Source organism: Pelophylax lessonae, assembly GCF_965119305.1.
Source record: "Pelophylax lessonae genome assembly, chromosome: 7".
In the NCBI taxonomy this organism is placed as follows: domain Eukaryota; kingdom Metazoa; phylum Chordata; class Amphibia; order Anura; family Ranidae; genus Pelophylax; species Pelophylax lessonae.
This window is the reverse complement of record NC_138774.1, coordinates 292,180,083-292,202,201: the sequence shown is the minus strand read 5'-3', so window position 1 is coordinate 292,202,201 and position 22,119 is coordinate 292,180,083. Positions and strand designations below refer to the sequence as shown.

Below are 22,119 nucleotides of genomic sequence, written 5' to 3'. Positions count from 1 at the left end.
TTTTTCTTTTTAACGAGAGAAGTCCACAACACATGTCCCAGTAGACTAAAAATGGAACTCCTGCCTAATGCCATACAGCTACAATATATAATATGCAGTATTACTTCCAGGAAAACCTTGGGGGGAAATTCTGAGAACTTGTCGAAAGCACCAAAAATAAAGCAGATAAGCGACAATATGCAGTAATCTACAGGATACTTACAAACGTGAATCAGCAAAGAGGAGAAGCCACTGAATGCAGCTTTCCTCTGTCATACTGAGCAACCAGACAGGATATCCTTAGTTGGAAACAAAACCTTCTGCATTATTAACCACTTTCCAGAATAGAAGAATTGGCCAACGCAGCTGACATGGAGTGCATTGCGGAGAGCAAACCATTGCCAACGGTGTGTGCAGAACAGGACAGGTTATAGAGACGGCACAATGTGTGCGCTGGAGTCACTGGCAGGCCATATACAGAGAGGTTCAATTTCAAATTAACTACAGCAGGGCTTATGTATAGATCTTCCCACTAGCCACAAATATAAGGGGCCCTACTGAAACAAAAAAAAAATTAGCCACTTTGTAAAAATTTAGGGCACACTATGAGTTAAGTCAAAGGAGCTGCATGACATCTCCTGTAGGTATCGCTAATATTTACATTTGACAGGTTTATTGCCCTGCCGGACACACACTTCAAGGATTTGAGAGGGGAGAAACACACAGCTATGCCCCTCCTCCCCCTCTGCTGCCCATTCACAGAAGCCTTTGTAATTTGTGAATGTGTTCATATAATACCAAGGCTCCTGTGACTGGGCAGGAAGGGGGGAGGGACAGGCATACCAGCTGTTTAAGATGCAAAACTCAGAAGGATCAGAGTCACTCTCCAGGAACTACAGTGATAGCGGTTTTCCGGGAGTACTATAAAGCGGTCAGACATTAAAAAATGAGCTAAGCCCAGGAGGTGTCATGCCCCTCGCTGGACTTAAAACGGAGTTCTGGCCACGAAAATGTTTTTTCACAAAAAATACCCCCGGGACAGTCAGGGCTAGTACATTCCACAATGGATAGCCTCTGATCTGTCCCAAGTCGCACTTACCTTTTAGAAGAAATACTTACCTTGAAAATGTCTTGTCTAGCGCTGCCATCTGAGGTGTGGGCAGCTGAAGCCAGAGCGTTCTCTTCTGCGTCCTCTTCGTCCCAGAATGCCCTGCACCGGCCCCCGCTCGTCATGTCCGGTGTAGGCGCGTCATTGCTGCACAGCTTCTGGGCATGCCCAGAAGCTGTTTAGCAGGGAATTACGCGCCTGCGCCGGAACTGACGAGCGAGGCCGATGCAGGGGCATTGATTCCTGGGAGCGATGACGTTCAGCTCCCAGGAATCAATGCAAGCAGGAAGTGACGGCGCGGGCCGTGCGGCCGCAGAGGGAGGAAGTGGAAGGAAGGTGAGTATATTTTCTTCAATATATAAGGTGGGGGTTTCTGCGCTTATGGAGGAATAAGTTGGCTGCAGCCTACCTTAAAAATATAGACTGTAAAGTCAATGTTCAATATATAGTAGGGGTGGTGAGATATATTTTCTAGAATATCAAGGTAAGTAAACAAAAAAAAAAAATTGTGACTATCCATTTCTTTTACAGGTGACACTGAGCAAGGAGGTGGCCCAAAGTGCATTTTGTGGCCGGAACTCCACTTTAAGTCAAAGGAGCTGCATGATATCTTCTGTACATATCGCTAATATTTACACATTATATTATTATAATTATTATATTAAAATATTTACATCTGACAGGTTTATTGCTCTGCCAGACACACGTCAAGGGTCTGAGAGGAGCTTGACACAGCTATGCCCCCCCCCCCCCTCTGCTGCCTATTCACAGAAGCCTTTGTAATTTGTGAGTGTAATACCAAGGCTCCTGTGATTGGGCAAGAAGAGGAGAGGGACAGAAATACCAGCTGTTCAAGATGCAAAACAAGAAGAATCAGAGTCACTCTCCAGGAACTACATCGATAGCGGTTTTTCCGGGAGTACTATAAAGCTGTCAGATATTAAAAAATGAGCTAAGCCCAGGAGGTGTCATGCACCTCGCTGGACTTAACTCATAGTGTGCCTTCATCTTTACAAAGGAGATGAATTCCTTGAATTCAGCTTTAATTTTAGCAGTGGGTGGGTCCACAGCCAGATATTCATGACTGAAAGGTTAGATGTCACCACCTACAAGAGCTAGGTGCAACCAAAAATAAATAAAAAAAACACATCCTAGGGCATGGCCCCCTGTCAGTATCCACAAACATTTGGTCATATAGTGGGTGTGATGGTCATACAATGTCGAAAAATAATGATTTTTTAAGTTTGCCCACTTACAAAGAAATGAAGGGTCTACAATTTTTTATCATTGCTGTATTTTAAATGATAGAGTCAGAATATTAACCAAAAATCCAGAAAAAACACATGATACAAATGTTATAAATTGAGTCGCAGTTCAGTGAGTAAAAAAAGTAATTTTGGCTCCCACAGACTGGCTACAGTGTGTGCTCAGATGGTACACAGATTAGTCCTGTCAATGGAAGAAGACACTCCTAACTCCTCATTATTTGTATTAGACACCTGTACACAAAATCTCTTTCTGCCATTCACACCTCACCATCATGGGGAAGACCAAAGAGCTGTCAGAGGAGGTCAGGGAGAAGATTGTAGATTTGCACAAGGCTGGAATGGGCTACAAGACCATCAGCAAGAAGTTTAGTGACGAAAGGGCAGCTTGTAAGCCTGAAAATACAGGGCCACGTTTATGGTGAGGCTCTCTGATTTTAGTCTCCTGCGGAAAGCAGGGTGCTCTTGCCCCCCGTAAGACCCTTTGTGATCTCTTCCATGGAGGCTCCGAACAAGCGGTCCCCCACAAACGGGAGATCCGTCAGCATCTTCTTGGAGGTCTGGTCCGCAGACCATTTCAACCAGATCATGCGGCGCAAGGTCAACGCCATCACCGATGCCCTGAAGGCTAACAGGGCTGCATCCAGAGAGGCATCACAAATATACTGCAACCCCTGTATTACCTGCTCTGCCAGCTTTCATGAGGGTGCTGACCCTCTTACAAATCCTGGTGTAAAAGCTTTCCCCACTCAGTCGAGGTCTGGGAGACCAAGGTTATGTCAAACACCGACCTCAGGATTGAACCTGCCACGGTAAAAAGATGGCGGACCAAGGCTTCAGCTTTCCTATCTGCAGGGTCTTTAAAGGATAGAGCGTCCTCTACTGGTAATAACGTGACTTTATTTGGCCTAGAAACCTGAGAATCCTATCTGTTAAATGAAGATATGAAGCCAGTTTTGTAGCAAGCAGTGAAAAAGACGAAACCATCACCATAACAGAGGGGCGGGTGCTGCGTCTGTCAATGGACTTCAAAGAAAAGGATTGTATGGTAGGTTCTTACAAAAATCCAGTTTTCTCTATCATTCATTGCCAGACGCAGCTCTTATGCTTCTTATAACATAGGGTTATGTTGCCCCCTAGAGGCAGAAAAAAAATTCAGTGACACGCCTACAGGGGCTGACCTTCACTGTATAACCCCACACACACTCTGCCACAAATCAGTTTCATAGCAAGCAGTGCAAAAGACGACACAAACCATCCCCATAACAGAGGGGCGGGTGTTGCGTCTGTCAATGGGCTTCAAAGAAAAGGATTTTATGGTAAGTTCTTACAAAAATCCAGTTTTCTCTATCGTCCATTGACAAGGGGCCGCTCTTATGCTTCTTATAACATAGGGACGTCCCAAAGCAGTGTAGGCATGAGGGGTAAGAAAAACGCAACCAAAAAAAAAAAACTGAAAAATTCTTAAAAGACCAAAAAAACTGAGACCGAAGTCCCAGCAGGAAACCTAGGTCCTACTCCTTCACTAGGCAGCACGGTTATGCTGCCCCCTACAGGCAGAAAAAAATTCACTGACGCGCCTACAGGGGCTGTCCTTCACTGCATAACCCCACACACACTCTGCCACAAGCCAGTTTCGTAGCAAGCAGTGAAAAAGACGACACAAACCACCCCCATAACAGAGGGGCGGGTGCTGCGTCTGTCAATGGACTTCAAAGAAAAGGATTTTATGGTAGGTTCTTACAAAAATCCAGTTTTCTCTATCGTCCATTGACAGACGCAGCTCTTATGCTTCTTATAACATAGGGACGTCCCAAAGCAGTGTAGGCATGAGGGGTGGGAAAAACGCAACCACAAAAAAAAAAAAAAAAACTGAAAAATTATTGAAAGAACAAAAAAAAACTGAGACCGAAGTCCCAGCAGGAAACCTAGGTCCTACTCCTTCACTAGGCAGCAAGAAACTGGCTTGTGGCAGAGTGTGTGTGGGGTTATGACGTGAAGGAAAGGAAAGCCCATGTAGGCGTGAATTTTTTCCTGCCTAGTACTACTCCTGTAGGGGGCAGCATAACCCTGTGATATAAGAAGCATAAGAGCTGCGTCTGTCAATGGATGATAGAGAAATACTGATTTTTAACCTGCAAACAAGTGTCAGAAATAGGCCTGGTCCTTCGGTGGTTAAGAAACGATAACACAGGTGGTGTCCGTTGTGACACAACATCCAAACTTCTTACATTTACAAATTTATGCAGCCAGTAGAGCTTGAAAAATCTCCTCCAGCTCCCGGGGCATTGTGCGATCAGCAGACATGGAGGGTACAATGAGCAGGCACACCGCCATCACACAGATTACATTAACCAAGCGCAGTGGATGTGCATTCATATACATAACTAACCACAGGTGACTGGAGATTCAAGCCGGGAGCTTAGCTGGCAGCACAAATATCGCACGCTACAGTAGCAAACACCCCACAGTCTGGACGTTCGGTCACAAGTATGTTCGCTAATTAATGAATCACGTTATGAATCCTCGGTAGAAAAGGAAGTTATTAGGGAAATCAAGTCATATCAGGTACCTTCAGGCTGCAGGCCAGCTCCATCAGCTTTTTAGCATTGTCTTCAGAACGATAGCGCTTCGGGAGCTGAACGCGGAAGAACTTCAGAGCACCTTCAAAGTCTGTGAGCAGCAGGTCATCCTTGGAGGTCTGAGGAGAGAAATGGAGAGTTGTGTCCATAGAAATGAAGATAAAAACATGAAAGGAGCAGAAATGTATCTACAAAGTTCTACAAATACAGCACGAAACACAATTAAAGGGCTCTTTTAGACGAGTTGTTGGGGAGTGGTGGTAAAAATGGATGGCTGAGCTGTAGTTTTACTGCCCACCTGAACTGGGCTGTACACATGCTGCAGCCATGATACTTTGCATTTTGAACTCAGGGTGCAGAGTTTGGCAAGCGGCGCAGCTTAACAAACTTTTGAGTTCCAATGGGGCTGAGCCGCAACCACGTGCAATGCATGTGATTGCAGTTGTGCTGCTTTGCAGAGTTATAGTGGTTGTAAACCATGGAATATGAACAAAGCCAATCCCTTTAGTGTGTACTTGTCTCAGTCCAGAGCACTAAAGCTGGGTTCACATATATGCGAACTGGATGCGTTTTTAACCACATCCAATTCACATAACATGTGAGTGTGACTGACTTGCAATGGATCCGGTTCAAGCATGTCCGGGGCGGCTGGGGTGTGGTTTTGAAAAGGGCCCTGTGCGTTTCTGGGTCCGGATCAGGTGCGAATTCAGAGAAAAAGTTGCACCTGAACTGGCGAACAGAAACGCATCGGACCCCAGACTTCACACTGCAGCCGCACATATGTGAACCCGGCCTTGGTGTCATTTCTGTCTGTTGCCGCTTTCCTCTGCTATCAGCGTTTCTGACAAGATTTCCTGACACCAAGAGAAAAAAAGTGACAGGGGAGGAAGCTCCAGCACACAGCCTGTGATAGACAGCTTCAGCTCTGTTCCTGTGTGCTTTGTGGAGGGGGGTGTGTCTCTTCCCTCCAATCAGCTCTCAGAGCTCTCCTCACTGAGCTCTGCAGTGTGCAATTTCAGCTCTCTGCCCCCTTTTTTCTGAACTCTCAGACAAGCTTTAAAATTCTGCACTTTGAACGGATGCAGAGAAAAGAAGACTGCAGATAAACAGGTTCAACGTATGTAGGTGGTTTTGTTTCATCTCTGTGTATCACCTGAGGCCAATCACTTTACTGGGTATATGGGAGTCTTTACAACCACTTTAAATCAGGCGGTCAGGAGGGGATAAAAGGGCTCTTCCAGGCGGGTTGCCGGGGAGCAGCAACAACGTGCGGCTGAGTTATAGTTTTACCCCTCACCCCTTTCCCTGGCTGCCAACCCATACTGTCACTGTACAACCAGACAGAGCTGCATACATGCCACAGGTGCAATGCTTTGCAGCATTTTTAAGATTTGACGAATATACTGTTGTGCTGCTCACTGTTCTCCTTGCTGGAGAAGAAGCTGTACCTGAGGATCTGCAGTGCAAGGATCTCCCTGCTTCCACCTAACTCCTTTTGTGGATCTGTGCTTACTTCTCCTCTCTTACAGCTTCTCGAATATTCTGCCACCATTCATCAGATAGCCAGCAGCTCTGAAGCAAAGCCCTGCCCCAACCTTTTTATCAATACCCCACTAGTGATGAGGTGGGCCGCTCTGACATGAGGAATCAAAACCCTGCTCCTCTACCAAGATGGCCACCTCCACACAGAGACGGTGCAGAACAAGGCATTGTGGGTCAGTAACAGGAAAAAGGTCAGTTGCAATCAATACTTGTGGCAAAGTCCTACTACTGTACTGCTTTGCTGTTCTCCTTGCTGGAGAGGGAGCTGTACTTGAGGATCTGTTGTGCAAGGATCTCCCTGCTTCAACTTTATTCATTCTGTGGATCTGTACTTTATCCACCTCTATCATTAACCCCATCAGTCATAAGGTGGGCAGCTCCAACATAAGGGATCAATTTCTTAACCCCTATCAAGATGACCACCTCCATGGAATTGTAGGTCAGTAACAGGAAAAGGATCAGTTGCTAGGAATACTAGTGGCTAAGTCCTACTACTGTGCTGCTCGCTGCTGTTCTTGCTGGAGATTAAGCTGTACCTGTGGATCTGCAGTGCAAGGATCTCCCTGCTCCTGATTTACTCATTCTGTGGACCTGTGCTTCCTTCAACTCTCCTGTTGCTTCTCGAATATTCTGCCACCATTCATCAGATTGGCAGCAACTCTGAAGCAAAGCCTTGCCTTAACCAAATTGTCCGTCTCCACAAAAAACAAGACATGGTAGGTCAGTAACAGGATCACAGGCAATACTGGTGGCCAGGCCTACAACTGTGCTGCTAACTGTTCTCCTTGCTGGAGAGGAAGCTGTAACTGGGGACCTCCAGGGCAAGGCTCTGCCTTTTTCCGCTTCATTCCCATTATGGATCTGTGCCTAGGCACCCCGTTCTTTAGCCTCATAGATGAATATCTGCAGTGCAAGAGCATCTAAGGCACCAACGCTTCTGACTGCTAGTCCTAGGAGGATTGAGATTTGGAGTGAGATTAAGTGATGCCACTACTGTGCTGCTCTCTGTTCTTCTTGCTGGAGAGGAAGCTGTACCTGGGGACCTACCATGCAAGGATCTCCCTGCTTCTGCTTTACTCATTCTGTGGATCTGGGCTTCTTCCACCTCTCCTGCTGCTTCTACAATATTCTGCCACCATTCACCACTGTTCTCCTTGCTGGAGAGGAAGCTGTATCTGAGAACCTCCAGAGCAAGGATCTTCCTACTTCTGCTTCATCCACTCTATGAACCTGTGCCTAGGCACCCCTGTTTCTTTAGCCTCATAGCTGAATATCTGCAGTGCAAGAACATCTAAGGCACTGCTGCCTCTGACTATTAGTCTCAGGAGGTTTGGAGTAAGATTTGGTGATGCCACTACTGTGCTGCTCTTTGTTCTCCTTGCTGGAGGGGAAATTGTACCTGAGGACCCACCATGCAAGGATCTCCCTGCTTCTGCTTTACTCATTCTGTGGATCTGTGCTTACTTCCCCCCTCTTACAGCTTCTCGAATATTCTGCCACCATTCATCAGATCGCCAGCAGCTCTGAAGCAAAGCCCTGCCTCTACCAAATTGGCCGTCTCCACACAAAAACAAGGCATGGTAGGTCAGTAACAGGACCACAGGCAATACTGGTGTCCTACTACTGTACTGCTCGCTGTTCTCTTTTTTGGAGAGGAAGCTGTACTTGAGGACCTGCAGTGCAAGCATCTCCCTGCTTTAGCTTTATTCATTCTGTGGATATGGGCTTCCTCCACCTCTCCTGCTGTTTCTCCAATATTCTGCCACTATTCACCACTGTTCTCCCTGCTGGAGAGGAAGCTGTATCTGAGGACTTTCAGTGCAAGGATCTCCTTTCTTCCGCTTCATTCACTCTATGGAATCTGTGCCTAGGCACCCCTGTTTCTTTAGCTTCATAACTGAATATCTGCAGTGCAAGATCATCTAAGGCACTGCTGCCTCTCAATGCTAGTCTCAGGATGTTTGGTGTGAGATATGGTGATGCAACTACCGTGCTGCTCACTGTGCTCTTTGCTGGAGAGGAAGCAGCACCTGAGGACCTTGCAGTGCAAGGATCTCCCTGCTTCTGCCTTACTCATTCTGTGGATCTGGGCTTCCTCCACCTCTCCAATATTCTGACACTATTCACCACTGTTCTCCTTGCTGGAGAGGAAGCTGTATCTGTGGACCTTCAGTGCAAGGATCTCCCTTCTTCCGCTTCATTCACTCTATGGAATCTGTGCCTAGGCACCCCTGTTTCTTTAGCCTCATAACTGAATATCTGCAGTGCAAGATAATCTAAAGCACTGCTGCCTCTCAATGCTAGTCTCAGGATGTTTGGTGTGAGATTTGGTGATGCCACTACTGTGCTGCACACTGTGCTCTTTGCTGGAGAGGAAGCAGCACCTGAGGAGCTTGCAGTGCAAGGATCTCCCTGCTTTTCTCATTCTGTGGATCTGGGATTCCTCCACCTCTTCTGCGGTTTCTCCAATATTCTGTCACCATTCACCACTGTTCTTCTTGCTGGAGAGGAAGCAGCACCTGAGGACCTTGCAGTGCAAGGATCTCCCTGCTTCTGCTTTACTCATTTTGTGGATCTGGGCTTCCTCCACCTCTTCTGTGATTTCTCCAATATTCTGCCACGATTCACCACCGTTCTCCTTGCTGGAGAGGAAGCAGCACCTGAGGAGCTTGCAGTGCCAAGATCTCCCTGCTTCTGCTTTACTCATTCTGTGGATCTGGGCTTCCTCCACCTCTTCTGCGGTTTCTCCAATATTCTGCCACCATTCACCACTGTTCTCCTTGCTGGACAGGAAGCAGCACCTGAGGACATCCAGTGCAAAGATCTCCCTGCTTTACTCATTCTGTGGATTTCTGTTTCCTTTACCTCCTCTGCAGCTTCTCGAATATTCTGCCACCATTCATCAGATCACCAGCTGCTCTGAAGCAAAGCCCTGCCTCTACCAAATTGGCCATCTCCACATGAAAACAAGGCACTGTAAGTCAGTAACAGTAAAAGAGTAGCAGCAGAGAGACCACCTTAAATACTGGTGACTAGTCCTTTGTTGCCTTCTGCTTGCCTTTTTTTTGGGGGGGGGGGGGGTGGCACACAACATGTTCAGTCTCTGCCTCTTCCATAAGAGTTCCTAAAGCACAGCTTTATAGTTGACGAGTAAATTATGCAACGCTAGAACACAAAACTACATAGCAAAAATCTACCGGGCTATGCTACAAGCAAACAAGTCATTTTACAACCAGATGAGTTCATTAAAATGTAACAGCTGCCAAATGTGCATAATGATGAAAAAAAGAATTGTGTCAGAAAACAGGACTGCAGAGTGGATTTCAAATCAACCCTTCAGAAACAAGCAATATACACTGCGCAAAAACATTAAAGGAACACTTTTTAATCAGAGTATAGCATAGAGTCAATTAAACTCCTGGAATATTGATCTGGTCAGTTAAGTAGCAGAGGTGGTTGTTAATCTGTTTCAGCTGCTTTGGTGTTAATGAAATTAATAGCTGCACTAGATAGGCAACAATGAGACAAGCTCCAAAAACGGGAATGATTTTCCAGGTGGAGGCCACAGGCATTTGTTTTCCCTACTAATCTTTTCTGACTGTTTTTTACTAGTTTTGCATTTGGCTAGGGTCAGTGTCACTACTGGTAGCATGAGGCCATACCTGGACCCTATAGAGGGGGTCAGTGTCACTACTGGTAGCATGAGGCCATACCTGGACCCTATAGAGGGGGTCAGTGTCACTACTGGTAGCATGAGGCCATACCTGGACCCTATAGAGGGGATCAGTGTCACTACTGGTAGGATGAGGCCATACCTGGACCCTATAGAGGTTGCACAGGCAGTCCAACTCCTCCAGGATGGCACATCAATACGTCCCATTGCCAGAAGGTTTGCTGTGTCTCCCCCACCAGAGTCTCAAGAGCACGGAGGAGATTCCAGGAGACAGGCAGTTACTCTAGGAGAGCTGGACAGGGCCGTAGAAAGTCCTTAACCCAGCAGCAGGACCGGTATCTGCACCTTTTTGCAAGGAGGAACAGGATGAGCTCTGCCAGATCCCTACAAAATGACCTCCAGCAGGACACTGGTGTGAATGTCTCTGACCAATCAGAAACAGACTTCATGAGGGTGGCCTGAGGGCCCGATGTCCTCTAGTGGGCCCTGTGCTCACTGCCCGACACCGTGGAGCTCGATTGGCATTTGCCAACACCAGAATTGGCAGATCCACCACTGGCACCCTGTGCTTTTCACAGATGAGAGAAGGTTCACCCTGAGCACATGTGACAGACGTGAAAGGGTCTGGAGAAGCCGTGGAGAACGTTATTCTGCCTGTAACATCGTTCAGCATGACCGGTTTGGTGGTGGGTCAGTGATGGTCTGGGGAGGCAAATCCATGGAGGGACGCACAGACCTCTACAGGCTAGACAATGGCACCCTGACTGCCATTAGGAAGCGGGATGAAATCCTTGGACCCATTGTCAGACCTTTGCTGGTGCAGTGGGTCCTGGGTTCCTCCTGGTGCACGACAATGCCCGGCCTCATGTGGTGAGAGTATGCAGCCAGTTCCTGGAGGATGAAGGAATTAATACCATTGAATGGCCCCCACACTCGCCTGACCTAAATCCAATAGAACACCTCTGGGACATTATGTTTTGGTCCATCCGACGCCGCCAGGTTACACCTCAGTCTGTTCAGGAGCTCAGTGATGTCCTGCTCCAGATCTGGGAGGAAATACCCCAAAACACCATCCGACGTCTCATTAGGAGCATCCCCCGACATTGTCAGGCATGCATACAAGCGTGTGGGGGCCATACAAACTACTAAGGACCATTCTGAGTTGCTGCAGTGAAATTCCAGCAAAATGGAATCGCCTGCTGCATCATTTTTTCACTTTGATTTTCGGGGTGTCTCTGAATTCACCCCTCTGTAGGGTGAGAATTTTCATTTCCATCAAACAATGTGGCATCCTTTCCTTCCTAACACATTACCCAGTCCATACCAGTATAGATCCTAACACCTTACCCAGTCCATACCAGTATAAATCCTAACACCTTACCCAGTCCACACCAGTAAAGATCCTAACACATTACCCAGTCCATACCAGTATAGATCCTAACACATTACCCAGTCCACACCAGTATAGATCCTAACACATTACCCAGTCCAAACCAGTATAAATCCTAACACCTTACCCAGTCCACACCAGTAAAGATCCTAACACCTTACCCAGTCCACACCAGTAAAGATCCTAACACATTACCCAGTCCACACCAGTATAGATCCTAACACATTACCCAGTCCATACCAGTATAGATCCTAACACATTAACCAGTCCATACCAGTATAGATCCTAACACATTACCCAGTCCATATCAGTATAGATCCTAACACATTACCCAGTCCATACCAGTATAGATCCTAACACATTATCCAGTCTAAACCAGTATAGATCCTAGCACATTACCCAGTCCATACCAGTATAGATCCTAACACATTACCCAGTCCATACCAGTATAGATCCTAACACCTTACCCAGTCCACACCAGTAAAGATCCTAACACATTACCCAGTCCACACCAGTATAGATCCTAACACATTACCCAGTCCATACCAGTATAGATCCTAACACATTATCCAGTCCATACAAGTATTGATCCTAACACATTACCCAGCCCATACCAGTATAGATCCTAACACATTACCCAGTCCATACCAGTATAGATCCTAACACATTACCAAGTCCATATCAGTATAGATCCTAACACATTACCCAGTCCATACCAGTATAGATCCAAACATATTACCCAGTCCATACCAGTAGATATCCAGCATGATATTTTTCCCCATTGAGATCTGATGTATTTTCAAAGTGTTCTTTTCATATTTTTGAGCAGTGTATAACATTAGCTAAGGAAAAAAAATCCATCCTCCCACCTTAGACACCAGACCAGGAGTAGGCAACCTCAGCACTCCAGCTGTGGTGAAACTACACATCACATGAGGCATTGCAAGACTCTGACAGCAACAGGCATGGCTCCTGGAGGCAGAGGGATGATGGGATTTGTAGTTTCAGCACATCTTAATTGCCAAGGTTACCTATCCCTGCACTGGACTAAAGAAGGAAAGTCTTATGAGTTGTTAGGAGATAAGACAGATATTAGAATGGCTTATATGAACTAAAGAAAGCAGAGAGGGTTCACTTACTTTTAGCAATCCCAAGGCGACATTAAAGATGACACTTATTCCCTGTAAACAAGATAAACAGCAATTAAAAATAACATACAGAAATAAGGCAAACAAATATATATATAGTCCATAAATATTGGGACATCTACACAATTCTAATCTTTTTGGCTCTATACACCACCACAATGGATTTGAAATGAAACAAACAAGATGCGCTTTAACTGCAGACTTTCAGCTTTAATTTGAGGGTATTTACATCCAAATCAGGTGAACGGTGTAGGAATTACAACAGTTTGTATATGTGCCTCCCACTTTTTAAGGGACCAAAAGTAATGGGACATTTGGCTGCTCAGCTGTTCCCTGGCCAGGTGTGTGTTATTCCCTCATTATCCCATTTACAAGGAGCAGATAAAAGGTCCAGAGTTCATTTCAAGTGTGCCATTTGCATTTGGAATCTGTTGCTGTCAATATGAGATCCAAAGAGCTGTCACCATCAGTGAAGCAAGCCATCATTAGGCTGAAAAAACAAAACAAACCCATCAGAGAGATAGCAAAAACATTAGGTGTGGCCAAATCAACTGCTTGGAACATCCTTAAAAAAGAAAGAACACATCGGTGAACTCAGCAACACCAAAAGACCCGGAAGACCACGGAAAACAACTGTGGTGGATGACCGAAGAATTCTTTCCCTGGTGAAGAAAACACCCTTCACAACAGTTGGCCAGATCAAGAACACTCTCCAGGAGGTAGGTGTATGTGTGTCAGATCAAGATCACTCTCCAGGAGGTAGGTGTATGTGTGTCACCTTCACAACAGTTGGCCAGATCAAGATCACTCTCCAGGAGGTAGGTGTATGTGTGTCAAAGTCAACAATCAAGAGAAGACTTCACCAGAGTGAATACAGAGGGTTCATCCCAAGATGTAAACCATTGGTGAGCCTCAAAAACAGGAAGGCCAGATTAGAGTTTGCCAAAAAACTTCTAAAAAAGTCTTCACAGTTCTGGAACAACATCCTATGGACAGATGAGACCAAGATCAACTTGTACCAGAGTGATGGGAAGAGAAGAGTATGGAGAAGGAAAGGAACTGCTCATGATCCAAAGCATACCACCTCATCAGTGAAGCATGGTGGTGGTAGTGTCATGGCGTGGGCATGTAGGCATATATGGCTGCCAATGGAACTGGTTCTCTTGTATTTATTGATGATGTGACTGCTGACAAAAGCAGCAGGATGAATTCTGAAGTGTTTCGGGCAATATTATCTGCTCATATTCAGCCAAATGCTTCAGAACTCATTGGACGGCAGATGGACAATGATCCGAAGCATACTGCGAAAGCAACCAAAGAGTTTTTTAAGGGAAAGAAGTGGAATGTTATGCAATGGCCAAGTCAATCACCTGACCTGAATCCGATTGAGCATGCATTTCACTTGCTGAAGACAAAACTGAAGGGAAAATGCCCCAAGAACAAGCAGGAACTGAAGACAGTTGCAGTAGAGGCCTGGCAGAGCATCACCAGGGATGAAACCCAGCGTCTGGTGATGTCTATGCGTTCCAGACTTCAGGCTGTAATTGACTGCAAAGGATTTGCAACCAAGTATTAAAAAGTGAAAGTTTGATTTATGATTGTTACTCTGTCCCATTACTTTTGGTCCCTTAAAAAGTGGGAGGCACATATACATAGTGTTGTAATTCCTACACCGTTCACCTGATTTGGATGTAAATACCCTCAAATTAAAGCTGAAAGTCTGCAGGTAAAGCAAATCTTGTTTGTTTCATTTCAAATCCATTGTGGTGGTGTATAGAGCCAAAAAGATTAGAATTGTGTCCATGTCCCAATATTTATGGACCTGACAGTATATATATATATATACTGTATATACATACACACACACACACACACATTATATTACCAAAAGTATTGGGACGCCTGCCTTTACACACACATGAACTTTAATGGAATCCCAGTCTTAGTCCGTAGGGTTCAAAATTGAGTTGGCCCACCCTTTGCAGCTATAACAGCTTCAACTCTTCTGGGAAGGCCGTCCACAAGGTTTAGGAGTGTGTCTATGGGAATGTTTGACCATTCTTCCAGAAGCGCTACTTTTAGAAGACTCTTGGACGTACATCTCAAAGATCAGAACATTCAGGGGTATGGGAAATTAATACGTCCACACACACCTACAGAGGTTGAACTGGATGGACTATTGTCTTTATTCAACCTCAACTACTATGTTACTATGTAACCTATACCTAAAAAAAAAAAAAAAAAAAAGTACAACCTATACCTGAAAAAAAATAAAATAAAAGTACTACCTATATCTGGGGAAAAAAAAAAAAAAGTACAACCTATACCTAAAGAGTACAACCTAAACCTAAAAAAAAAAGATAACCTATACCTGAAAAATACATAAAAAAATAAAAGTATAAGCTATACCTGAAAAAAAAAAAAAAAAAAGATAACCTATACCTAAAAAAAAATAAAAAGTATAACCTATACCTAAAAAAATAAAAAGTATAACCTGTACCTAAAAAAAATAAAAAGTATAACCTATACCTGAAAAAAATAAAAAGTATAACCTATACCTGAAAAAAATAAAAAGTATAACCTATACCTGAAAAAAAGTACAACCTTTACCTATTGCTGTCCCAAGCCTTATACCTATTGTCTCATACACGGGAAACACTGCATCCGATTACATTTATTTATGAATTGAAAGTGCGCAATGCAACCGTTCCCTGACCACAGTACTGATCTTCAATGTATAACCAGGGGGCTTGCATGCCATTACCATACCGTTCAATGTATCTGCACTTGGATCTCATCTGTGTATACTGCACAATGATATGCACCTCTGTTTCTTTGATTTTATCCTGTTTTTCCTTGTGGTTGTTAAAAAAATTCTCAAAAAGTTTTACTGGAACAAAAAAATTTTAGATTGAAGTTTTGTTTTAGTTGTTGTAGTATCTTGTTTGACCAGCAGAGGTCAGTGCAGGACAGTACGTTATCCGCAGTATACAGTATATAGTTGTACCCGACCTGACTCAACCTTTTCCAGTTCATTCCCCCGACTACAATCCCCAGAAGCTCCAGTGAGAATCATCAGTGTGGAATGTAGATCTGCACACACTTCACATCCTATTTATATTATAGAAGGCATTGGGAACACGGAGTACCTATCAGATCAGGGGGGGTCTCCAAACTACGGCCCATAGGCCACACCTGGACCACAGCTGATGTGCTGAGACTGAAGATTTTACTCAAACGGTCTACAATTATCTGTGATATATTTGGGAGGGGGGCTCCGTTAAGGACCCTGATGTAAAGAAGAGCTCCAATGGGGATCCTGATGTAAGGGGGGGGGGGGGGGGGACGACTCTGATGGGGGTCCTGATATCAGGGAGGTTGCACTGGGAATCCTGGTATAAGGGGGGCTCCGATGGGGTTTCTTATATAAAGGGGACTCCGAAATGAAGATCCTGATAAGGGGGACTCAGATAGTGATCCTGATGTAAGGGGGGCTCCAATGGGACCCTGATGTAAGGGGGGGGGCTCCGATGGGGACCCTGTTGTAAGTGTTGTTCTGATGAGGAGCCATACATAAGGGGGGGTTCCGATGAGGCTCCCAATATAATCAGGGCTTCAATGAGGACCCTGATGTAAAGGAGTTCTAATGGGGACCCTGATGTAAGAGGGGGGACTCCAAAGGTGGACTTGGATGTAAGGGGGTTCTAATGGGACTCTGATGTAACGGGGGCTGTAACGGGGACCCTGATGTAAGGGGGGGCTGTAACGGGGACCCTGATGTAAGGGGGGGCTGTAACGGGGACCCTGATGTAAGGGGGGCTGTAATGGGGACCCTGATGTAAGGGGGCCGAAATGGGAACCCTGATGTAAGGGGGCTGTAATGGGGACCCTGATGTAAGGGAGGCTCTAATGGGAACCCTATTGTAAGGTTGGCTGTAATGGGAACCCTATTGTAAGGGGGGCTGTAATGGGGATCCTGATGTAAGGGGGGCTGTAATGGGGACCCTGATGTAAGGGGGGCTGTAGTGAGTACCCTGATATAAGGGGGGCTGTAATGAGGACCCTGATGTAAGGGGGGCTGTAATGGGGACCCTGATGCAAGGGGGGCTGTAATGGGAACCCTGATGTAAGGGGGGCTGTAATGGGAACCATGATGTAAGGGGGGCTGTAATGGGAACCCTGATGTAAGGGGGGCTGTAATGGGAACCCTGATGTAAGGGGGGCTGTAATGGGAACCCTATTGTAAGGGGGGCTGTAATGGGAACCCTATTGTAAGGGGGGCTGTAATGGGAACCCTATTGTAAGGGGGCTGTAATGGGAGCTCTGATGTAAAGGGGGCTGTAATGGGAGCTCTGATGTAAGGGGGGCTGTAATAGGAACCCTGATGTAAGGGGGGCTGTAATGGGAACCCTATTGTAAGGGGGGCTGTAATGGGAACCCTATTGTAAGGGGGGCTGTAATGGGAACCCTATTGTAAGGGGGGCTGTAATGGGAACCCTATTGTAAGGGGGCTGTAATGGGGACCCTGATGTAAGGGGGCTGTAATGGGAGCTCTGATGTAAGGGGGCTGTAATGGGAGCTCTGATGTAAGGGGGGGATGACGACTCCGATGACGACTCAGGGAGGTTGCACTGGGAATCCTGGTATAAAGGGGGCTCCGATGGGGTTTCTTATATAAAGGGGACTCCGAAATGAAGATCCTGATAAGGGGGGCTCAGATAGTGATCCTGATGTAAGGGGGGCTCCGATGGGACCCTGATGTAAGGGTTGTTCTGATGAGGAGCCATACGTAAGGGGGTTTCCCAATATAATCAGGGCTTCGATGAGGACCCTGATGTAAAGGAGTTCTAATGGAGACCCTGATGTAAGAGGGGGGACTCCAAAGGTGGACTTGGATGTAAGGGGGTTCTAATGGGACTCTGTAACTGGGGCTGTAATGGGAACCCTGATGTAAGGGGGGCTGTAACGGGGACCCTGATGTAAGGGGGGCTGTAATGGGGACCCTATTGTAAGGGAGGCTGTAATGGGGACCCTGATATAAGGGGGCCGAAATGGGAACCCTGATGTAAGGGGGCTGTAATGGGGACCCTGATGTAAGGGAGGCTCTAATGGGAACACTATTGTAAGGTTGGCTGTAATGGGAACCCTATTGTAAGGGGGGCTGTAATGGGGACCCTGATGTAAGGGGGGCTGTAATGGGGACCCTGATGTAAGGGGGGCTGTAATGGGGACCCTGATGTAAGGGGGGCTGTAATGGGGACCCTGATGTAAGGGGGGCTGTAATGAGGACCCTGATATAAGGGGGGCTGTAATGAGGACCCTGATGCAAGGGGGGCTGTAATGGGGACCCTGATGCAAGGGGGGCTGTAATGGGGACCCTGATGCAAGGGGGGCTGTAATGAGGACCCTGATGCAAGGGGGGCTGTAATGGGAACCCTGATGTAAGGGGGGCTGTAATGGGAACCCTGATGTAAGGGGGGCTGTAATGGGAACCCTGATGTAAGGGGGGCTGTAATGGGAACCCTATTGTAAGGGGGGCTGTAATGGGAGCTCTGATGTAAGGGGGGCTGTAATGGGAGCTCTGATGTAAGGGGGTCTGTAATGGGGAACCTGATGTAAGGGGGGCTGTAATGGGAACCCTGATGTAAGGGGGGCTGTAATGGGAACCCTATTGTAAGGGGGGCTGTAATGGGAACCCTATTGTAAGGGGGGCTGTAATGGGAACCCTATTGTAAGGGGGCTGTAATGGGGACCCTGATGTAAGGGGGGCTGTAATGGGGACCCTGATGTAAAGGGGGGTGTAATGAGGACCCTGATATAAGGGGGGCTGTAATGAGGACCCTGATGCAAGGGGGGCTGTAATGGGGACCCTGATGCAAGGGGGGCTGTAATGAGGACCCTGATGCAAGGGGGGCTGTAATGAGGACCCTGATGCAAGGGGGGCTGTAATGGGAACCCTGATGTAAGGGGGGCTGTAATGGGAACCCTGATGTAAGGGGGGCTGTAATGGGAACCCTGATGTAAGGGGGGCTGTAATGGGAACCCTGATGTAAGGGGGGCTGTAATGGGAGCTCTGATGTAAGGGGGGCTGTAATGGGAGCTCTGATGTAAGGGGGGCTGTAATGGGAGCTCTGATGTAAGGGGGTCTGTAATGGGAACCCTGATGTAAGGGGGGCTGTAATGGGAACCCTGATGTAAGGGGGGCTGTAATGGGAACCCTATTGTAAGGGGGGCTGTAATGGGAACCCTATTGTAAGGGGGGCTGTAATGGGAACCCTATTGTAAGGGGGCTGTAATGGGGACCCTGATGTAGGGGGGCTGTAATGGGAGCTCTGATGTAAGGGGGGCTGTAATGGGAGCTCTGATGTAAGGGGGGCTGTAATGGGAGCTCTGATGTAAGGGGGGCTGTAATGGGAGCTCTGATGTAAGGGGGGGGCTGTAATGGGGACCCTGATGCAAGGGGGGCTGTAATGGGGACCCTGATGTAAGGGGGGCTGTAATGGGGAACCTGATGTAAGGGGGGCTGTAATGGGGACCCTGATGCAAGGGGGGCTGTAATGGGGAACCCTGATGTAAGGGGGGAATTTGCTTAAATATTTTTTTTTCTTTTTTTACCCATGAAGAGTTGTAAAATGTACAATGTGGCCCACATACTGAAAAGTTTGGAGACTCCTGTATTGGACTGTAAGCTCACAGGAGCAGAGCCCTTCTAACCCTCCTGTATTGAACTTTTTCATTGCAAAGCTTTGGACAAATTGATGCTGTATAAACCCTTAATAATATATATATATATATATATATATATATACACACACACATCTTTTATTAGAGTCCTATAGGAGTTTACTATTCTGACTTCACAGTGACTATATAGAAAAGTGTCCAGAAAGCTGACAATTGACTGTTGTTTGTACCTACCTCACACAGGAGCAGGTCAATGATGTGGAAGACCATATAGAGGGGGAATTTGGCAGTAAATAAAGTTAGAAACCATTGTGATGCATACATGTGGGCTTCCAGGCTGATCTCCAGGAAGTGAGCGTATAAGTCAGCGATATATTCCTAAAGAGATAAAAAAAAAAAAGAGATGAAGACTTCCTAAAGTGAACTCTTCTATTAAAGTTTATGTCAGAATAAAATATGCAATACAAATGCAATATGTGCACATTTAGCCATGTATGGCAATGGCCATATTTGGTCAAAGATGTCAGCCATAATCCCCGCCACCTTTGTTTACATTTAGCTGTCAGCTGGGGAATCTCCTGGCCAGCAGCTGAATAGGGCTAGGGATCCATCACAGGTATATCTGTCCCACTGACAGCATCTTAGCAACCAAGGACGCTGTGCAGCTGGCAGAGTCTAAGCAATCAAAGATCCTTTGACGCTGACAGCATCTTAGTAAGCAAAGATGCTGTGCAGCTGACAGTGTCTTAGCAATCAAGGATGCTTTGCAGCTGGCAGCGTCTTAGTAACCGAATTCGCAGCCTTCACGCATCGCACAAGTGTGAACCGGCACTAAAGGGATGCAGGCCCAGCAGCTTTCCTCATTAGAACCCTGCAGCTACCACCGCTGATAGATAATTATGAAACCACTCCCATTAGAACCACTCAGCACAGAGGAACAAACAATGATTTCTTCAGAATAACAAAAGGTAGGAATCTGCAACAAAGTTTGTTACAATCCCTGCAATGTACAGAGATCACCCAGAGGGGAATGTTTTTTTTTTTTTCAACAAAAGTGGAGTTACGCTTGAAGTATAAACAAAACAGTGGCGGTAGTTATTGGTAATTGGTATCGGCGAGTACTTAAGAAAAAAAGTGTCAGTACTCGTAAAAAAAAAGTGTCAGTACTTGTAAAAAAAAAAAAAGTGTCAGTACTCGTAAAAAAAATAAAAAAAAAAGTGTCAGTACTAGTAAAAAAAAAGAAAAAAAAAAGTGTCAGTACTTGTAAAAAAAAGAAAAAAAAAAGTGTCAGTACTCGTAAAAAAAAGAAAAAAAAAAGTGTCAGTACTAGTAAAAAAAAAGTGTCAGTACACGTAAAAAAAAAAAAAAAAAGTGTCAGTACTCGTAAAAAAAAAAAAGTGTCAGTACTCGTAAAAAAAAAAAGTGTCAGTACTCGTAAAAAAAAAAAAAAGTGTCAGTACTCGTAAAAAAAAAAAAAAAAAGGGTCAGTACTCGTAAAAAAAAGTGTCAGTACTCGTAAAAAAAAAAAAAGTGACAGTACTCATAAAAAAAAAAAAAAAAAGGGTCAGTACTCGTAAAAAAAAGTGTCAGTACTCGTAAAAAAAAAAAGTGTCAGTACTCGTAAAAAAAAAAAAAAGTGTCAGTACTCGTAAAAAAAAAAAAAAAAGGGTCAGTACTCGTAAAAAAAAGTGTCAGTACTCGTAAAAAAAAAAAAGTGACAGTACTCATAAAAAAAAAAAAAAAAAGGGTCAGTACTCGTAAAAAAAAGTGTCAGTACTCGTAAAAAAAAAAAAGTGACAGTACTCGTAAAAAAAAAAAAAATGTCAGTACTCGTAAAAAAAAAAAAAAAAAAAAAAGGTATCGATGTATCCCTAATTAAAATTATTTTCAAACTTTTAGGTATTTCAATTCAAACCTGATGGAGAGTTTTTGTGTTTCTTTCCGGTAATAGATTTGTATTTGGTTGCTCTCACTATTATATGGCATTGTGCACCGTCCTGCTGTTGGCAGATTGCCCATTCGCTGCTCCTGATTACTATATACCTGCTGTAAATGGAAGCTGACTCCGCTAAACTTATCTATTATTTCTCCAAATCAGGCCCAGCTGGTGCATTGCAGGCCGGCTCCGGCTTCCGTGTCTGCTTATCAGTGTGTGCACTCACCCCACACATTCCTATTTCTACACTATTTTTAGAGTCCACAAAGAAACAATGTCCAATTTATAATAAATTATGCCGGGATTTGTTTTCCTCTCCTTGTTAGGAGGCTAACAATGGTGGAAATGCTGGGTCTGCTTAGAATGTTGTGATTAAAGGTAAAGTCATTGTAAGTCCCGGTTCACACTACAGCGACTTGTCAGCCTGACAAGTCGCGGTCCATTCAGTGCTATGGAACCGTTCTAATAGGAGCGACACAAGTTCCTGTACTACTTCGGGGAAACATCAGAGCGACTTGCATTGACTTTAATTATGTGAAGTCCGTGCAAGTCGCGCCGAAGTCGCGGTGCACGTGACTTCACAGATCGCCAGCGAAGCCGTGCTACGGTAGTGTGAACGGACACGAAACCTTACATTTTTCTCTATTAAAATAACAAACATGTGATACCTTCTCTGTTTAGTGTTTTTTCGGGTCACCCGCTGGAATTCCTAGCTCCTCCCACCGCTTGCAATAGGGGGCACTCGTGCGAGCTTGCCACTTAGACTTGCTGTGTGTGCCCATAAGACACGCAGAGCAGGGCTCGGCTCCGCC

At 45.5% G+C, this 22,119-nt stretch overlaps 1 protein-coding gene across 1 annotated transcript in view; it reads right to left on the bottom strand.

The window, feature by feature from the left end:
• The window catches only part of RABGAP1 (RAB GTPase activating protein 1), a 205,318-nt gene that overhangs the window by 27,855 nt on the left and 155,344 nt on the right, over positions 1–22,119 (bottom strand). The window contains exons 17-19 of the mRNA XM_082263337.1: positions 19,606–19,749; positions 12,679–12,720; positions 4,925–5,053 (exon numbers count right to left, since the gene is read on the bottom strand). Of these exons, the coding sequence (XP_082119463.1) occupies positions 4,925–5,053; positions 12,679–12,720; positions 19,606–19,749 (315 nt within the window). The remainder of the gene's footprint in view (positions 1–4,924; positions 5,054–12,678; positions 12,721–19,605; positions 19,750–22,119) is intronic.